The sequence below is a fragment of the Haematobia irritans genome, chromosome 1, assembly GCF_050003625.1.
Source record: "Haematobia irritans isolate KBUSLIRL chromosome 1, ASM5000362v1, whole genome shotgun sequence".
Lineage (NCBI taxonomy): Eukaryota > Metazoa > Arthropoda > Insecta > Diptera > Muscidae > Haematobia > Haematobia irritans.
This window is the reverse complement of record NC_134397.1, coordinates 95,447,620-95,468,902: the sequence shown is the minus strand read 5'-3', so window position 1 is coordinate 95,468,902 and position 21,283 is coordinate 95,447,620. Positions and strand designations below refer to the sequence as shown.

General features: G+C 31.8%; 1 protein-coding gene and 1 long non-coding RNA gene across 8 annotated transcripts in view; one reads left to right on the top strand and one right to left on the bottom strand.

Annotated features, from left to right (window-relative positions):
* The window catches only part of fru (sex determination protein fruitless), a 1,011,467-nt gene that overhangs the window by 384,397 nt on the left and 605,787 nt on the right, over window positions 1–21,283 (top strand). For all 7 annotated transcript variants that reach the window (XM_075291195.1, XM_075291193.1, XM_075291192.1 and 4 more), the window contains exon 3: window positions 10,661–10,878. In XM_075291195.1, the coding sequence (XP_075147310.1) occupies window positions 10,685–10,878 (194 nt within the window). In that variant the 5' untranslated portion in view covers window positions 10,661–10,684. The remainder of the gene's footprint in view (window positions 1–10,660; window positions 10,879–21,283) is intronic.
* LOC142240266 (uncharacterized) lies at window positions 5,354–5,863 on the bottom strand. The gene is made up of 2 exons (XR_012723214.1): window positions 5,625–5,863; window positions 5,354–5,567 (listed from the first exon to the last, which is right to left on the bottom strand). It is a non-coding gene; the product is annotated as an uncharacterized LOC142240266 (long non-coding RNA).

Below are 21,283 nucleotides of genomic sequence, written 5' to 3'. Positions count from 1 at the left end.
TTACGCTTAGAAGCAACCCATCGCTAAATCTTAGTTCAAAGCTTTTTATAAACAAAAATTGAAAATTTTTAAGATAAGTCTCCCAAATTATAACAAAGATTACATTCTTTTAAATAAAATTTCTTAGGTATAAAGAATTTTGTTCCTTAATATTGTACAAATTTTTATCTCGTTCTTAGAAAATATTTGTCATAAGCAATCTAAATTTCTTTGTGAACAAATATTTTTTTTTTCTCGATAAAAATGATGCGTTTCTTACTGGAACAAGTATGACCTTGACCTCTTTAGTGGCTTCACACATAGTTTTTCTCGTTTGATGTTGACTTAAATTATTGCTTTAAAGATAAAAATCTTCAAGCAAGTGTACATTAGCATTAATTTCGAGTGCATCTGTTGAAAAGGCATTTTCAATACTAGACATTATTGAAACCAAATAAAGAAATAGTGAGTTAACTTCAAGAGCTGAAAACATTTAAAAGTTAAATATTCCTTAAATTAAATGAAATTTTGCACCTACAAGTGAAACGATTAAATTATTTACTTCCTACAATAACCAATAGTCATTAGCGTAGCTAGACAATTTTCCTAGGGGGGGCTATAGCCCCCCTAGCTAAAAATTTATAGACTGAACTTATAGGTTCAATTATTGTTTTATTTCATAAAAAAGAATAAAAAATAGACATCAAAATAATATATAATAAAGCAACTAAAAGTAGTCCCACACTTTTCCCAGCAAAAAAAATGGGATTTGTTTTAAAGGCACAACTTTAAAAGCACTTCCAAAATAGTCCTCACAAAGAAGTTAATTATATTAACTACACAGGAAGTTTTTTACTTAATTTTTTTATATTTTAATGCGTAATTTTTTCTTTTTTCAAATAGTTTAAAAAAGATTAAGTATAAATAAAATGGTAGAAATTATTCAAATTTTGCCACAAAAATGCTAAATCCATTATAGAAAAATCGATAATTTTTGAAAATATTCAAACAAGCGTTAGAATGCATTAAAAATCATAAACAATATAAAAATTATTATAAACTAATGTTTCTTGAAGCTCGAGGTCTTTATAAATTTTTATATAATTCTAACAAAAGGTCGACCAAAAATCAAATAAAAACCGAATAAATAAAAATTATTTATTTGGGAAAATATCACACAATTTTTTAATTCACATTCAAAACTCTGAATTCGGATCACACCGTAAGAAGTGATGCAAATTTAATACAGCGGCTGTTGAAACGGTGGACATTCGTTCTATGACGAGTTCCTATTACATTCATCGCTTCTCCGCCAATTTTGCACCACTTCCGGACCCAAAAAGAAGATTTTCTCTTCTTTTTTGGCGACGCTTTTTTGCAGCATTATTAAGATATTAATTTATGAAAGAATAGTTTTAATAACAATTACTATTTTTTAATTAAGATGACTAAACCAGACTAAACAATATAATAAAGGAGCTTTATACAGCCTGTTTCTGTATGTCGAATGAGCTCTGTCGATCGACTAAAATGGAAACAAACAGCTGAATTTATAACCAAAAACAGCTGTTTCTATGCATTTCAGTCGATCGATTGAACTCGTTCGACATACAGAAACAGGCTGTTAGTTATTCAACTAAACCATAAGTTCAATCACAGCTCTATTTCATAAATATCAGACTTCAAACATTGCCATCGGCAACTGATACCACAACCCAAGTAATTCGATTGTGCATGAAAGTCTTTAGCGGAACTTTGTGCGGTTGTATATACTTGTTTAATTTTTATAAGAATGTAAAATCGTAAATAGGTTTTCAAATTCTGGGGGGGGCTAAAATTTTTCTGGGGGGTCTAAGCCCCCTCCTCAGAGGCCTTCCTACGCTTATGCCAATAGTGTATATTTTTATATTTTTTATTTCATTTTTGATTATTATTCTACATTATAAACCGAATTTTCACTTACATATTTTAAATTAAATTAATATGATTTAAAATAGTTATACATTGAATTATATTGTTTTAAGTGGTTTGTTTAACTTTCAGCTTATAACCATATGTTAGCTAAATTCCAAGAGTATCTTAAACAATAGAAGAAAAATTATGTTTGTCAAATTGTTTGGGGTAAAACATTTTAGACTGCAAGGCGGTAAGACAAACCATTGTTTTGCAACTCCCCTATTCCACATTATAGGTACAACAAAATGGAAATTTTGATAAATTAAATTTGTATCCTAATTTCAATTTTCTAAATCCAATATCCCTCAAAATATCTTTGGATAGCAGTAGACTTCTTTGAATGCGATTTTTGTTAATTATCACCCGACACAGAAGAAGATTTAACTACAAATCCATCCAATAGTTGCAATTTTTTCATTTACTGTATATGGATGTTGGGACATGACCCAAACCCAAGTAGCCAAATCATTAGATGGACGGATAGTCTTGATAAATTTATAACAAATAATCTCCAGCTCAATCCCTCCATCACTCACCTGCTATGTCCACTAGGCCTTTAATTATGATGATGATGGTGATGGCGATGGAGATAAGGACGAAAATCATAAAGTACTTTTGTAATTATGACGGTCTGTGACAATTTAATCGTTTTCACGTCTGTAATTAATTCGATGCAATTTTAAGGCCTTTTACACTCGACAACAAAAACAACAATAAGAAGAAGAACATCTTTAAGGCTTAGTTGCACATTCCTTGTGAAAACTTTTTTACATTTATAATTCTTTTAGTTTTGTCATTAATTTTTACCAGTTTTTCATTCCGTCTGGTGGCCTCCTTCGTGATTTCATCCTTATGTAAGGGGATTTACTTCTGGTTAAAGTTTTTTCCAACGACAAAGAAAAAATCCAAGAAATGCATTCCGTGTTCTTGTCTTCGCCTAAGACATCTTACTAGGCCAGTGAAGTGGGGATGAGGGAGAGGGAGGGATCAAACCAAAAGCGAGGACATCAAAAGATGAAGCGCACATTTATCCTGCCCTTGGTGAAATGTACAAAGGATATTGCAAACACAATTCCATGGCAGGCCTACAAGGAAAGGGGACACAGTTCCACCAAACAACATCGGTGTTCGCGAAAAGTCGTTGATTGTGGTGATGGTGGTGGCGCCCCACCATAAAATGAAAAACACCAATTAAACCGACAACAATTTAGTTTTATTTGCGGGTATTTATGATGGAAATCATCATGAATGGTTTCACGTTTTATTAAAAGCTCGTCAACACACATTTCCATTCACACTGTTCACACACCACCAAGGTGTGATGTAAAATTTCATAAGCTAAAATCAATTTTCAATGTACATCCTTCGGTGAGAATTTGTTTGTAAAAAAAAAAAAAAAAAACAATTTTGAAATATTATTGTTTGGTTTTGTAATGAAATCAAGCTCAACCAATAACATTTGCAATATCCATCCATAACATGACCAATCACAAAACCCAGTACTTTCCACATGGCCCACCATTAATTTTGAGCCTCAAAGGAAAATGGCAAAATGTTAATACTATCAAAACCGCGCATTCCCTTCCGTTTCATAGCTAATTCAAAGTAACCGAATAAAAAAAAATTCTTTTTATTTTTCATATCGAAAAGTTTCAACAAGTTGTAACACACGACCCATCTCAATCGTATGATAAAATTCACTATCGCCAAGCCATTCACCCTCACTAAGAAGCTCATTCTCGTAAATAAGTTCGCACTCAATCAGTCTCTCAACAACACGTTAATTTTCACCTTTCAAAAGCAAACGTGAGTGTTTCGCATTGGGATCCAAAAACAAATTCATGCCATGGCCCATGGCTCATTTTCGACCAAATATTTTTCTGCGTTGGATTATCCGCTCTCAGTAATGCTGGTAATATTTCTGAGCGTTTCAAATCTTCTCTAAGAGGCTTCGTAGTGACGTGAAATGCCGTTCAGATAAAGTTCCCTGTCATTGAGCTAAACATAGAATCTGAGGAAAATGTATCCAGTAAGTACTTTAGTGGAATGATATCCATGAAACAATAGCATTTTTTTAAATTTCTTTGGGAATATTGATCGGGCGGGTCCGACTATATTATACCCTACACCACATTGTAGATCTAAATTTTCGATACCATATCACATCCGTCAAATGTGTTGGGGGGCTATATATAAAGGTTTGTCCCAAATAAATACATTTAAATATCACTCGATTTGGACAGAATTTGATAGACTTTTACAAAATCTATAGATTCAAAATTTAAGTTGGCTAATGCACTATGGTGGAACACAATTTTAGTAAATAAATATGGGAAACATTTAAATCTGCAGCAATTTTAAGGAAACTTCGCAAACGTTTATTTATGATTTATCGCTTGATATATATGTATTAGAAGTTTAGGAAAATTAGAGTCATTTTTACATCTTTTCGACTAAGCAGTGGCGATTTAACAAGGCAAATGTTGGTATTTTGACCATTTTTGTGGAAATCAGAAAAACATATATATGGGAGCTATATCTAAATCTGAACCGATTTCAATCAAATTTGGCACACATGACTATATTACTAATTGTACTCTTAGTGCACAATTTCAAGCTAATCGGTATAAAACTCTGGCTTCTGGGTCCATATAAGGGCATATCGGGCGAAAGATATATATGGGATAGTGTTGGGAAAGTAACGAGTATTTGATTACAAGTACTCGTTACTGACTAATTTTTTGAGTACTCGTTACGAGAAAATGAGTACTCAATATCTTCAATGCCAGTTTTTTTCTTCTAACGGTAAGTAAGTTGGTTGGAAAGTATTAATTGAAGTTTTCGAAAATCGTTTTATCAGTTAAAATGACACGAAAAGGATATATGGCTTCATATTTGAAGAAAGTGAAACATTTATCTGATTTCTTAAAAACGTTTGCATTTGAAAAAAAATTGCATTGGGTGTATGTGGGAGCTTTAATTTAAAGAATCACATGGATCACGTCTCATGCGAATAGTATGAATAATAATGTCGTTGACTTCAGCTGGTTCAATCCAATTGTTTTCAGAGAACCCTGACGAAAAAATTCCAAATAGTGAATACGAAATTGGCTCTAAATATTTGAATGATTGGTGAAAATCTTTTTCTAACGAGACCCATATACCCTGCCAACATTTTTTGAATTTGGGGACTCTTTTGAGAATCCCCACTACGTCGAAAACAATCATATACGACATCAAAAACTCGTCGGAAAAGCGCCGTCACTATTGAGAAGTTGTACCACGCCAAGTTACTACAAAAATGTTTCGCATGAGTGCAATTATTAGGTGCCTTTATAGATCAATTTAGAACGACGCCAATAAGGGACCCTCCAAACAACCAGAAAAAGTGCATTTTAAGATAGTTGTAAAAGAATCATTGTGGTCGAGTAAAACACATTTGTTTAGATATTTATTAATTTGATTAAACATTTACAAATTCTTAAAAATATAACATTTATACCACTATCACATTACATTTAACATAATTTTTGGCATTAATGATGATGTTGAGTTACAAGTAGCGAGTTACATGTTGCTGCGTCTATCAACCAGTGTTTTTATTCCATGGAGGCAGCGTGTCTGTAAAATATCTGAAAAACAATCACTTTATTCCATTTGGAAAATCACCAAATTGTTCACCAATATACCTTTCACAATTTTAAGCGTATAATCTATGTTTTCAGAACTTTATTTTCGTTTTCATTTAATTAAAATATAACAAGCTGGTTGCGCTTGGCGTTTCACAAAAAAATGGCTTTTTTAACAGTAGGGATGGCAAATTACTTGCATGTACTTTTTGATGTACCTTTTCATGATGGTTGAAGTGACATTTACGAGTCTGTGGTAACGATGAGGTTGAAATGGAACTTTGAAATGCTGGCAGGGTATCTACAACACCACATTTTATAACACTAGAATAAAACTGGATAATGTAATTTGCTTTTCTATACTGTTTTTAAATTTAAAAAAGAGGAAGATATTAAAGGGTGATTTGTTAAGAGCTTGATAACTTTTTTTTTAAAAAAAAACGCCTAAAATTTGCAAAATCTCATCGGTTCTTTATTTGAAACGTTAGATTGGTCCATGACATTTACTTTTTGAAGATAATTTCATTTAAATGTTGACCGCGGCTGCGTCTTAGGTGGTCCATTCGGAAAGTCCAATTTTGGGCAACTTTTTCGAGCATTTCGGCCGGAATAGCCCGAATTTCTTCGGAAATGTTGTCTTCCAAAGCTGGAATAGTTGCTGGCTTATTTCTGTAGACTTTAGACTTGACGTAGCCCCACAAAAAATAGTCTAAAGGCGTCAAATCGCATGATCTTGGTGGCCAACTTACCGGTCCATTTCTTGAGATGAATTGTTCTCCGAAGTTTTCCCTCAAAATGGCCATAGAATCGCGAGCTGTGTGGCATGTAGCGCCATCTTGTTGAAACCACATGTCAACCAAGTTCAGTTCTTCCATTTTTGGCAACAAAAAGTTTGTTAGCATCGAACGATAGCGATCGCCATTCACCGTAACGTTGCGTCCAACAGCATCTTTGAAAAAATACGGTCCAATGATTCCACCAGCGTACAAACCACACCAAACAGTGCATTTTTCGGGATGCATGGGCAGTTCTTGAACGGCTTCTGGTTGCTCTTCACTCCAAATGCGGCAATTTTGCTTATTTACGTAGCCATTCAACCAGAAATGAGCCTCATCGCTGAACAAAATTTGTCGATAAATAAGCGGATTTTCTGCCAACTTTTCTAGGGCCCATTCACTGAAAATTCGACGTTGTGGCAGATCGTTCGTCTATTCATGATGAAATGTCAAAGCATACTGAGCATCTTTCTCTTTGACACCATGTCTGAAATCCCACGTGATCTGTCAAATACTAATGCATGAAAATCCTAACCTCAAAAGAATCACCCTTTATTAAAAAGTGCCCACAATGTCTTTTTTAATTTTTTTACAAAAGTAACGAGTAGTAACGAGTACTCAATTGAAAAGTAACGAGTAGTAACGAGTAGTCAAAAGTAATCAAAATTTACAACACTAATATGGGAGCTATATCTATATCTGAATCGATTTCAATCAAATTTAACACGCATAACTACAATGCTAAATCTACACCCTGTGCGAAATTTCAAATTGGGCCAAAACTCTGGCTTTTAGGAACATATTAGTCCATATCGGGCGAAAGATATATATGGGAGCTATATCTAAATCTGAACCGATTTCAATCAAATTTTTCACACTTGACTATACTACTAATTGTACTCCTAGTGCAAAATTTCAACCAAATTCGGCCAAAAATCTGGCTTCTGGGCCATATAAGTCCATATCGGGCGAAAGGTATATATGGGAGCTATATCTAAATCTGAACCGATTTCAATCAAATTTTGCACACTTGACTGTACGACTAAGTGTTGTGTTTGTACAAAATTTCAAGCAAATCTATATAAAACTCTGGCTGTTGGGTCCATATTAGTGCATATCGGGCGAAAGATATAAAGGGTGATTTGTTAAGAGCTTGATAACTTTTTAAAAAAAAAAACGCATAAAATTTGCAAAATCTCATCGGTTCTTTATTTGAAACGTTAGATTGGTCCATGACATTTACTTTTTGAAGATAATTTCATTTAAATGTTGACCGCGGCTGCGTCTTAGGTGGTCCATTCGGAAAGTCCAATTTTGGGCAACTTTTTCGAGCATTTCGGCCGGAATAGCCCGAATTTCTTCGGAAATGTTGTCTTCCAAAGCTGGAATAGTTGCTGGCTTATTTCTGTAGACTTTAGACTTGACGTAGCCCCACAAAAAATAGTCTAAAGGCGTCAAATCGCATGATCTTGGTGGCCAACTTACCGGTCCATTTCTTGAGATGAATTGTTCTCCGAAGTTTTCCCTCAAAATGGCCATAGAATCGCGAGCTGTGTGGCATGTAGCGCCATCTTGTTGAAACCACATGTCAACCAAGTTCAGTTCTTCCATTTTTGGCAACAAAAAGTTTGTTAGCATCGAACGATAGCGATCGCCATTCACCGTAACGTTGCGTCCAACAGCATCTTTGAAAAAATACGGTCCAATGATTCCACCAGCGTACAAACCACACCAAACAGTGCATTTTTCGGGATGCATGGGCAGTTCTTGAACGGCTTCTGGTTGCTCTTCACTCCAAATGCGGCAATTTTGCTTATTTACGTAGCCATTCAACCAGAAATGAGCCTCATCGCTGAACAAAATTTGTCGATAAAAAAGCGGATTTTCTGCCAACTTTTCTAGGGCCCATTCACAGAAAATTCGACGTTGTGGCAGATCGTTCGTCTATTCATGATGAAATGTCAAAGCATACTGAGCATCTTTCTCTTTGACACCATGTCTGAAATCCCACGTGATCTGTCAAATACTAATGCATGAAAATCCTAACCTCAAAAGAATCACCCTTTATATGCACACAAAAAATTTTTTTCTGATTCAATCACGAAATTAATTGATCCAATTAATTTTTAATTGAAATGTCTTCAATCACAGAAATGATAGTATCAATTAAAAAATTAATTGAAGGTCAATTTAAAAGTTAATTGATCCAATTAAAAAATTAATTGATTATTTTTGTGATTGATTTTTGTTTCAATTAAAAAATTTGTTGAATAAATTAAATTTTTAATTGAATATTTTTTAAAACTCAATTAAAATTTTAATTGGAAAAATTTTCGTGAATTCTTTTTGTGTGTGGGAGCTATATCTAAATCTGAACCGATTTCTTCCAAAATCAATAGGGTTCTATTCTGACCCAAATTAGGAACATATGCCAAATTTGAAGGCGATTGGAATTAAATTGCGACCTAGACTTTGATCACAAAAATTTGTGCACAGACAGACGTAGGAAGTAGGAACATATGCCAAATTTGAAGGCGATTGGACTTAAATTGCGACCTAGACTTTGATCACAAAAATTTGTGCACAGACAGACGGACAGACGGACATGGTTATATCGACTCAGGGACCCACCCTGAGCATTATTGCCAAAGACACCATGTGTTTATCTCGTCTCCTTCTGGGTGTTACAAACATATGCACTAACTTATAATACCCTGTTCCACAGGAAACAACTTCAAAGTTTTTTTTTGTAATTTCTCAAACTCCGTTATAAGATATAAATTCACTTTTTTCGGTCTTCAAATCATGTTAATTGTGATAATAGAACATGGCTAAAAATGACTTAGACAACTTTAGAGCGAATAAAGCTTTTTGCCCTTTTTGGATTGGAAATTTTTAAAACTTTAGTCACAGGCTAACATACGTGCAATATTAACCATAACTTTTGATAGAAGTGTCCAATAAATTCGAACTCTTGACGGGATGTAATTCACATCAATCCGAATAAAAACACAAAGAACTCCATCAAAATGTTAAGTCGACTAGCGTACTCTGGGATGAGGACATCGATATATTAAAAAACAAAAAAAAAAAACAATATAATAATAATATAAAATTAGATATACTTTTGCATTTGTTTGTATACCATTTGCCATATAGGAATTTTGATATGAAAAACGTTTGCCATTAAATTGATTAACTAAATTGTAGTAGAACTTTATTATTGCAGAATTCTAATGAATATTTCCTTAAATTCGAATTAGTTTTTGTCAAGATTCAAGAACCACAGATTTTAGTTCACACAATTTTATTATTACCTAAAACCTATTCTATAGGTTATGATGACCATATGTACATGTTACTGAAAAGATCTATGCTGAAATTTTAGATGTGAATAACTAATTTTTCCCATAAGCAAGCAAACCTGTGTCCACGGTCCCTGTCATTCCAACAGCCAAGCAATGGAGGTGCTTGTTGCAATGTTACCAATGCAAAACACCTCTCCACGAATTCCTGTGTGGCTGTGGTATTGTTGCAGTTTTCTTTGCATTTTCATACATTTGTGGAAAAATGATTAAAATCAAAAAGTAATAAATTTTTCACTTTTCATTTTGTCAAAAGGGAGAAAAAAGTGTTGCCGTTGCAATGGAAGCGTTGCAGTTCCATTAATACTAAAAATGCAAATTAGTTTTTTGTATCACATTGGTTGCCTAGCCCACTACTAGGATAAATGGGAGCGTATGTATATGAGGCCTTGCGGTGTGTCCTGCATCTGAGTTTGAAAGGCAACTGTGTGTGTGTGTGTACCTCATATATCCGAGTGCACTTTGCTTCTGTGCAAAAAGTTCACCGTTTTTATATCCTTAAAATGTTTTCATCTTCACGTCGAACTGATACATTTTCCTAGCATGGTATTTTATAAATCAATTAAAAGTGATGTTGTAACATTGATCCGGAAATCCGTTAAGTGGAAAGAGATACTAGCTTTTGATCCCAATACCTAGGATATTATTCTCTTGCAAAAGAAAAAAAAACTCTTTTTGGAATCAATTTAGGCCTTTTATAAAGTCCAATACTGATAGTAGTGGATGTATATCTGTGATACATTGTAAAATATCAATAAAAAAAATCTGCATAAGTTGGTGGATTGCTATTAACAAGGTATACCTTGGTTGTTTTTTATTTATACTTCTCATAATCGATTGAAGGTTATAATATGGCATATATACCATTTTATCTATTTCATGAAAAACAAAACAATTGTTTAAGCCTTTCATATTGATTTCTAATAAATTTTATTCATATCTAATTTTGTTACAGATTCTTCTTATCAACAAAACAGCCATGATGACTACTTCCCAGCATTTCTTTAACAATCCATATGCAATTTTTCACGGTCCTCCGCCGAAAATGGGACCGCCTGAAAGTCCGCTCAACAACTATGCCCTCGATCTGCACACGACCACGAAACCGAGAAATCTTGACAGAGAAGAGAGACCACCTCCGTACACGCCGCCGCCACCACCAACATCACCTAGGTAAGGTTTACCAACAAAACGAACTGCAATCAACATCGTAATGACCCCCCATGCATATCTTCAATCAACTCGAATCTAAAACTTGCAATTCCTTTACATAACGATTTTCACGAATAATTCCTATATTTTGGAAATAATCGAAGATTTAAAATTAACTTTTGAGAGAATACTTTAATTTGTGCACTTTGCAAAGACATGCATAAAATTTGCTTAACTCTCTTGAGAATAGTTCTGCCAAAGTAATTTGTTCAATAATTGAATTAATAACTTTAAGAAATTTTCCAAATTAATTTTGTAAATGCTTCATTCGAACGTATGCTAACAAAACGGTGATAATGGACAATGATTATCACACATATGACATTTCTTATTTCATATTTTTATCTTGATTGATTGTTTTAATTTCGAATAGACGATTTTTTATTCTTTCATCTTGTTAGCCAAATATATTTAAGATAAATCCCATATTATATCATTAAGTTTATGTATTTAGTTAAAAGACGATAGCTATACAATATGAAACTGAGGAAGAAATGCAGCGTATAAGCACGCCATCAAAGGACTGTAATCCCAACTATGTAAATTTTATGGATATACAAAATTTTATTTTACTTTGTAATTACACAAAGCATATATATGCTTAAAAATATTTAGTCTTAGATTTTTACACGGAGAAGATTACACTTTACTTCTCCAAATATATGGTTAATGCCAGGAAACAATGACAATTTATGTGGTTCTCCAATAATATTGCTTACAATGGAGGTATAGAAAATATGGTAATTCCAAACGATTGGGGTAAAATATCTATTAACCCTCTAATGCCCAAGGCTGCCTTTAGCCGGCCTACATTTAATCAGGAAGCTTTTAGTAAAACACACCTTAAGACAACAAAAATGGGCAAAATAAAAATAAAACTTATCTGAAACTATTCAAGAGGCTTTGCAGCATATGCTGCATTTTACAGTATACATTTGTCTTGCTTAGTTCTCTTTTTTTTTGTGTCTTTAACATTGGCAATTTAATCAGCTGGCAAAAAATTGGGGCATTAGAGGGTTAAGTTGAAAAAAAAAAAAGTTGAAAAAAAAAAAAAAAAAAAAAAATATATATATATATATATATATATATATATATATATATATATATATATATATATATATATATATATATATATATATATATATATATATATATATATATATATATATATATATATATATATATATATATATATATATATATATATATATATATATATATATATATATATATATAATCGGAGCTCCATCAATCAATCAATTTTTGAATAAAAGTAAATACTAGCAACAAAATAAAATATTACTACAATGAAATGAATTGGATTTTGAGCCAATTCACATAAGTATAAATGGAAGAAAAAAATTCAATTGAACATTTTCACACATACACGGTTGAACTTTCGCATAATCAATCAACAAGGAACCCGAAAATTGCTGCATTGAAGAGAAATTTTATTAATCAGAAATTACATATTTTCCACACATTTTATTAAAAGTTTGGCCCACAATTTAATATTTTTTTCAAATATGATATCAAATAACAAAAATACTGAATACAAATTATAGATTTCCATATTTATTAAATTTATCGTTGCTGAAATTTCTCAAACCATAAGACATTTGAGCATTGCATCATAAATATAAAAATTGATTAAATACATAAAAAGCTCCACTGTGTAGAATTTCGCTAAAAAATGGAAACTGGAAACAAAAAATTATCTTTTTTTAATATATTCATTAAAATGAAGATCACTATACCGAAGGTAGAGTGTAGTTGTTTTTTTTTTTGGATTTGATAAAAATGGGCAAAATGTAGATATTCAATAGAGTGAGTGAGGTTCAATAACTTTCAGCCAGCTGAAAATATGATGTATGTACTGATCGTCTCATTTCCTGAGTCAATCTAGTCCATCGCGCCTTTCTTCCAATAGCTATTGTACAATTAATTGTCATTAATAATAATTGCAGTGAGCTCCATTTGAAATCTCAAATCAAAAAACCTTATCTACTGGTTGAGTTCCAAATGAATACTAATTTGAACTTACATCTAGAATAATGAAAATCTTAAACTAATCTAGAACTGTTATCATTCTTCTGGCTTTCTTATCACCTAACAAACCATCCCAAGTGAACCTGCAGCACACATGCACGTACACTAGAGTTGTAGCTGCAACCCTTTGAAAACATCCTCACACATACATAAGTGTTTCTTAGCATCGCTGCTCCATATTGATCTTTCATCTTATCTCATGAGTGGAAAGGGAAAGTAATAAAGTCAAGTGTAAACACTATGTCAGAGATTATTGATATTTAAATACATTGTTGTTCAATAGATTTGGTTTGATTTGAACCCCCTCATAGATCCCATGTTCAAAGCATATTTGTTTTGAAGAGCTATCCCAGTTCTGGACTTATCCTCGGAAACTGTAACAAATAGTATTTAATTTATAGCTCCCTAATATTCAGGATCTGCTGGCTTTTCTCAAATATGTTCATATTACCCTCATTTAGTGTACATCTTCTTCAACTATGTCAAGCCCGACTACGCCATAAATATGGCACAAGAAATTAGGAATTTAGACTTGCAAACCACTTATACCTGGACCCCAATTAAATAAGAGGTATATAAATAGGCCCAAGGAAAATGCTCCACAATTGGAGCTCCAACTGAAGCATGAAAATCGACCCAAAATAAAATTATGAATTATGTTCTCTTTTGATTTAAAAGACCATGTGGAAATGAGTGATGGAAAAATATATGAAAGTTTAAGAAAACAATTTAAGAAAACGTTCTTGCCCACTTTGTACTCTGTCCATCGCATAAGGTTTTAAACCCCAGCCCAAGAGCCCCTACACAAAAACCAAATCTGGTACAATACAATCCTGTTCATAGCAACAAAAGAATGTATAGCTCTCACAATTGTCAAATCCCAGAATGCGAAAATAGGTCCCACTTATTATTTTCATAATGCAAACGGGCCCCAAAAAACAAAAATTTTGTGTAGTTGTTTTCCTTATAATTTTTCTGGGTCCTACTTTATTCAGGTTTTGGGGTTAATGTTCATGGTATCCATATTCATAGCACCACTTAGATATTTCTCCCATATATGTATGTTGTCCATTGATACATGGTATTATTTTTTTTACTTCTTAAATAAAGTAATGGGAGATTTATATCCTTTTTCAGCAGTATTTTTCTGTTTACCCCAAAACAAATTCTAATTTTCTTAGAAACTAAACAAAAGTTTTGTGTTCTCAGGAACTAAATTTTAGTAAGCATATTTGTCCAGCTCATGAAAGAATTTGAAGAACTTCTCTGTCTTCTGAAACAATTTTCTAAAATTCTTGGGGTTTTGTGTTCTCAGGAACTAAATTTTAGTAAGCATATTTGTCCAGCTCATGAAAGAATTTGAAGAACTTCTCTGTCTTTTGAAACGATTTTCTAAAATTCTTGGGGAGGGTACATTAGGACATAAATAGACATCACTGAAGAATGTGGTATTAGAGAACCAAGGGCTTCGGATTGGCGGCAATGGGTATAAGCCCAAAGCAAAAAAGAGCTTTGGAAACAGTAGCTTGGATCCCCATCTTGCGATCCAGAAGTTGTGGACATTTGGATAACCTCTAATGAATTTTACACGAGTTTGTCAAATGACTGAATAACTCTATTTTCGCTGCCTTTGCATTGGTTTAGAAATTATGCCTTAGAAGTTTATTTGAATGAAGAAATTTTTGAAAAGCTCAAAAAATCTCAACAATTATACTTTTTATTTTTATCCTTTTTTTGAAAACTCCTTTCTTTACTTCTATGAAAAAAAACTGTGCAGCGGAGGATTTCTATGTGGTTTGTTCTATTTTTCAATTTACATTAAAGAAAACACCAATAATTCTCTTAATTTGAAAAACCTTCCCAAAAGACCGGCCATGAAAGTGAAAAAGACAGAGGGCACAGCTTCAAATTGCCGCTGGGATGACATTTTTTTTTAAATTTTATTTTTATTGTTTTTTGTTTTAATTTTTTATTATTTATTTTCCGAAATTTTATTTTTTACTTAAAACAGACAAACAGCGTATTTTCAAAGATTTTTTCAAAATAACTTCACAGGAAGTTGAGAAATGGATAGGATCCCAGAATACACTTAAAAAGAAATGTTTATAATTTTCTTTATTTTCTTGGATCTAAGATAAGTTCTAAGTTCGAAAAATTATGTATAATGTGGTCCAGATAGAAACGTGCAAAGAGGGTAAAACATAAACCAATGATGACTGATAGTTCCATTCCCCCACCAGATAAAGCGCTTGAATTAAATGCCAGTATTTGGACCAACATCTTACAACAAAATATAAACTTCGTTTAATGTCAAAGCGTATTACAATTTTCTGTGCATTTAATAATGTAATACATTGGTTAAATAAATAAAAATCATATTAAATCTCAACATAAATTTTAAAAATTATTTTGTTTAGTTGATGGTAGTTAGGCTGGCTAAAAACAATTTTAATATAATTTGCAAAATTGTCAAGTAGGAATTATTTTTGGCGTGCAAGAAAAAATAAACAAAAATCATTCAAATAATAATATTAAATACAAGTTATTCTGAATTGTCTCTTTTTGCTGTGTGGAAAGTGTTACGAAAATGATATATGAAAAATACACACAAAAAAAAGTGAACTCTCTATTTCACTAAAGCCAATTTAACTTTATTTTAGTTCATGGAATTATTATGTTTGGAGAAAGTTTCCTCTACTCTAATAATTTTTTGTGTACGTTAGTTAAATTAACTAAAACCCAGGAAAAAAATATACACAAATGAAGGATAAAGATTAACTAAATTTGTGTCTTCCACAAAATAATTCAATATTTCTTTAAATTTGTAAATTTTACTACAAATGCGTTCATCATGAACTTAGTATGTCACTAAAGACATTCTTGCAATTTTGAACTCCAATTTTTTCCTTCAAACTACAAAATTTTCTTTAACAAGTGAAAAAACTTAATTATGTCTAATAAATTTTCTTGAATTTGTCGAAAAATATTTACTTTATTTATGACATCGGTGTGATGCCAGCGTTTGTTATACTGTTTAGTTAAAAATTTCTAAAAATATTCAAAATTTTCTAAAATTAACCGAAATTTTTCTTCCTGGTGGGTTCACTGTTTTTTCAGTGTATTGTTTGCAAAATCTCCATCAACCCAAATGTATAGTATAAGTGGATACAAGATAGACGAAAACTAGAAAGTATATCGAGAGTGTGATGAATTTTGGAATGACATACCCCCATTTGGTATGTGGTGTAAACATCGACAGTCAAATAATTTATTGTATATAAAAAAGGACTTCGATATTACTTTTCTCTTCATTATTACATCTGCTCTATGGGTTGATATTAATTTGTAATCGTTATGAAAGTACCATCACATTTCCCCTCCAAAGAAGAACTACCCTCAAACTATTTCTCCCTCGTAAGCATATATAGAAATATCCTCTTATTGAAGTTTGGAAACATGGATGAATCACATATTTTGTATTATAGAAGAAAAAAAAATTATATACATACCAAATATAGCCGCTAAGTTTTGTTTTCTAACCATACCAATAATTATATCAATCATATTTATATTCAATGCTAACATCTAAAGTAATATGAAATAAAACACAATGTAAGAAATAACGCCAAGTGTTAGTGTTATATTCACAAGTACTGGAACAATAACTAAAAGTATACGTAAAAAGTTGTAGTGACAGTTTTTTTTTTTTCTCGAAGATTCGCATCGATAAATATGGAAAACTAGAAAAATATTTACAACCTATTTACTATTTTTTTTTAATACAATACATGGATTTCAATCTAATGAAATAATAAAAGTATACTTAATATATTTATTCATAGTCATAGAAAAAAAAAACAAACAGATGATCGCATACAATTTTCTTATAACACATATTTATCAACAATTAAACATAAATATAAGTAAAATGTAGTTGATTTATTCTAAATAACAAACAAACAAAAAACAAAGGCTATTGCAGAGCTCTTTTATTAGACAGACAGTAAGTAAGTACTTAATTTAAGGCCAATGTAGAGTAAGAGTTAACATTTCAATAGAGGACATTTTCCATATCAAGTAATTACAATATTCTTACTACCACTTAAAAATTAATTATAACGCTTATAAAAGTAGAATGAAATGTAGAATATAAGTGTTTATTTATTTACACTTATATGAACAATTGTATGACTTGGATTTAGGGAATTTAACTAGATATTTACATAAATTTATAAAATAAGAATAGAATTTTAAATGGAATCTAAAGGCAATGAATTTACATAAGGCTTTGATGCTGGTATTATATGGGAATCGATATGCTTTGAAAAAATATTTAATTTATCCCACATGATGACAAAAAAAAACAATTTTATTTTCTCATAATAAATATTTCGGGACCAAATACATTTCAAACAAAGAAATAAAACTTTGCAATGGTTCGTTTTATGGATTGACCAAAATATTATTATGTAACAATGGATATAAAAACCTTCAAAAGTTTGGGTCTGAAAACATATTGAATTTTGTTATTTGGTCACTTTATTCTGCTACTATAATGGATGAGGCCCACTAATCGAGCGTTTTGAAAGGTCATTTTTAAATATATTTAAAAAATAACCATTAATTTTCTATATAGTTTTGCATGCATATCATATATCATCATACAATTTTCAAAACTGAAAAATATTGAGGAATATAAACATAATTAATGCATATAAAATATCTACAAAACAATTCCTTACGATGAGAATTTGCGGTTAGAACAATCTGCGATCCATTTCTTCAAATCAGCCAATTTGCATTAATGGATATACAGAATTTTATAATATTTTATAGAAGCCAAAGTAAAAATTATTATACAATTAAGTATTATTCGAGCTTTAGAGACAAAGAAGATTAAGGAACTTGATCAATAGAGTCATTGAAGAAAACGCCAGCTACAAATCTATACACACCTGACTGTACATATTTCCGTTCGGAACTTTTCCACAGCCTTTAGTATAGATCTGGTTGGGACAGGTATCTCAATTTTAGATTCTATATGCCAATTTCTAATGGAGTTAACATACAGGAATTATCCTCTTACAAATTGAATCATCTCTACTCCCACTGTGCATCATTTCTTCATATAATGCGCTTTGCAGACTATCAGTTATTCCGGACGACAGTGCTCGTGTCGAACATATCCCATATATTGTGCACATTGTAAGTTAAGTCCGAAGGCATAATCGATACTGCTGCATGTCTATGGGATCGATAACACATTTACCGATTATTTAGTCATCGCCGACAAGTCGTATCGATCCGACACACTGTAAGATTCTTTACAAACACCGACATTCCGTCCGGAATAACTGATAGTCTGTAAAGCGCATAACTCAAAGCCCGTTCGTTAGTGCAGTGATGCAAAAACATGAAATTTATTTTTAAAAGCAATCGTCGAGTGGTGAACAACAAATCTGTGACAACTTACAGAAACTGTTTTCAAGGAGACAACAATAATTCTAACGCGTACATTAGTAGTGTCTTTCCTATTTTACAACAGGCTTTTCGTTGCTTATTTCTTTTCATGTTAGCCTGATAACGAAACAGGCGATTATCGTCCAAATGCAGCGATGTTTGGACAAAGAAAATTAGGGAACTTGATCAAAAGAGTTATAGAAAGGAAAACGCCAGATACATTATTGTTTTGCATGAGAAAAGGCGCCATCTAGCGCAGTGAATTGAGTTGACGTTTTTACATTTCTATCTCTATACACCCAAAGAAAAAATACTTTTCTCCAAAACGAAATTTTTGACAATTTTGCCTTTATTACAAGTATTTTCTTCAAGGACAAATAAACCTGAATTTATGACAAACGTTTCGACGACTGTCCAAACTATCAACTATTTTAAAGAAACTGTTGCAGCATCAAAAGAAATGCTTGTATGTCGAAAATTTCGTTCCTCGGAAAAGAAAACTCTTCTTTTAATATACAACCCATCAATAAGAAAACATTCGAACATCAATCATCACAAAAATCGAAAATCGACAATTAACCCTCTTTCAATATAAAACAACTAAGTTAAAAGGGTAAAAGGGACTTTGCAGCATGTAATGGATTTTACCGCTTTGTTTTTTTGTTGTTGTTTTTTTTTTTGTAATGCCCAGGTGCTATAGAGGGTTAATCAAGACTAAGCAATCCCTTACGAAGAGGGCATCAAATTTAATTCGTTTCGTGTAAGATAGACTCCGAAAAAATAATAGTTAAAAGCTATTTCATAATTCTAAGTAATTTAATAATTCATTTATGTATAAAGGAGGTATACAACTCCAGGACAAATAATTATAAGTAAGCAGTAACAGCGTTAAGTGAAATCTCCCACATCAAAAAAAAAGTCAACTGTTTTATAGGAAGAATGAACTACCTCGTACAAAATATGAACTAAATTGTTAGAGATTTCAACAAAGCGTTGTTAAATCCAGGATAATTTAATGCTCTGTTGTACATTTTAAGTGCTGCTTGCTCCAGAGAGCAAAATGAAATGAAATTAAAAAAAAAAAAAAAAAAAAAAAAAAAAAAACAGAAAAGAATCAGGTTTCAGAATTTAGGTGAACAAATTTATTCAGCAGATATCCTAGTTTCTTACCGCTTATACTGATGTTGCGAAATCTCGATGAATCTATTGGAAAGCATTAGGTCGATATACTTACTTTGGTACAATAATATTAATTCAGTGAAAGCTTTTCCCTTCCTAGAAAAGTAAAACAATAGGGTTATCGCTCTGAACAGAAATTAAAGTTTATAGGGATCCACCGTGGTCCAATGGTTAGCATGTCCGCCTTGCATAAACAAGGTTGTGGGTTCGATTCCTGCTTCGACCGAACTCCAAAAAGTTTTTCAGCGGTGGATTATCCCACCTCAGTAATACTGGTGACATTTCTGAGGGTTTCACTGCAATGTGGAACGCCGTTCGGACTCGGCTATAAAAAGGAGGTCCCTTGTCATTGAGCTTAACATGGAATCGGGCAGCACTCAGTGATAAGAGAGAAGTTCACCAATGTGGTGTCACAATGGACTGAATAGTCTAAGTGAACCTGATACATCGGGCTGCCACCAAACCTAACCTAACCTAGGGATCCACAGTAATTCAAGAATTGTTTCATTATATTACATACATTTACAATAACTTCACTATAAATAATTCATTATCACTAAATTCTAATACTATTCAAGTAAGGTAATTGAAGTGTGATGAATATGTAAGATAAGCCATTGAACTAACTTCAAAAAATATGCATTCATTGAATGGCAATTGATTCTACAACACTATTTACATATATATTTTTCCAATCTTCAGTGTTGTAGTTTAATATGACACATGTATCGAGATAAATTAAAAACACTTTTAAATTCACTAACATACTGGATGACGAAAATCGTATGCTTTAAATTACAACTAAAAGACCTGAACGTATGAGGGAAATTTGACCATAACTCCTTACGTTATTTTTAAAAAACGCAATATAATCCAATATAGAGGTTCTTATTGCATTCTTCATTTTACTCATTTGCATATATTATTGAATTGTAAAAGACATCAATCCAATATGCCAACGGTATTATGGCGGTTAAATAAAATTCATTGTCTTCAGATATCCATTTGTATATGAATGTGATTCAAATAACTACCATTTATATTGAATGCTTGCATTTTTTTGCTAATATATACAAAAATATTTAAATTAAAAAAAATACTGTTATAATAACACAACAAAATATAGAAAGACTTACAAAGTTATTGTAGTTTTGTTTTATAGAAATAAGGCATACTAATTATGTTACACTGCTTGAACTACTGATGCATAAGTTTTTGGCATTAATACATACGTATTCATATATATATATATATACTCAGAGGTATTACAAAGAATGATATCTTCAATATCAATATCCTACGATAGACATATACACACATATTCTATAGATATATACTTTAGAGTATTTTTCCTATCAATTTGAATTTGAATATAGAATGAATTATCTATAGTAAGCACTAGACGCTTTTGAAAGAATTATAAGACCCTTATAATGTAGTGGTATCCAATGTATACGCTAATTGCAATTAAAAACAAAAAATTATAGAAATAAAATAAAGTTATATTTAAAAAAAAAATACTAAAATATTTTACTAAATACTTTACGCTAAAAACTAAGTAGAAAAAGTTAGTGATTTTCCCAACTCTCGTTGTAAAAGTAGGGCATAATTTGCTAAAAACGTAATTATGATAATAATAATAATGCTGGCAATGCAAGCAAAACCCCAGTTGTGTTAA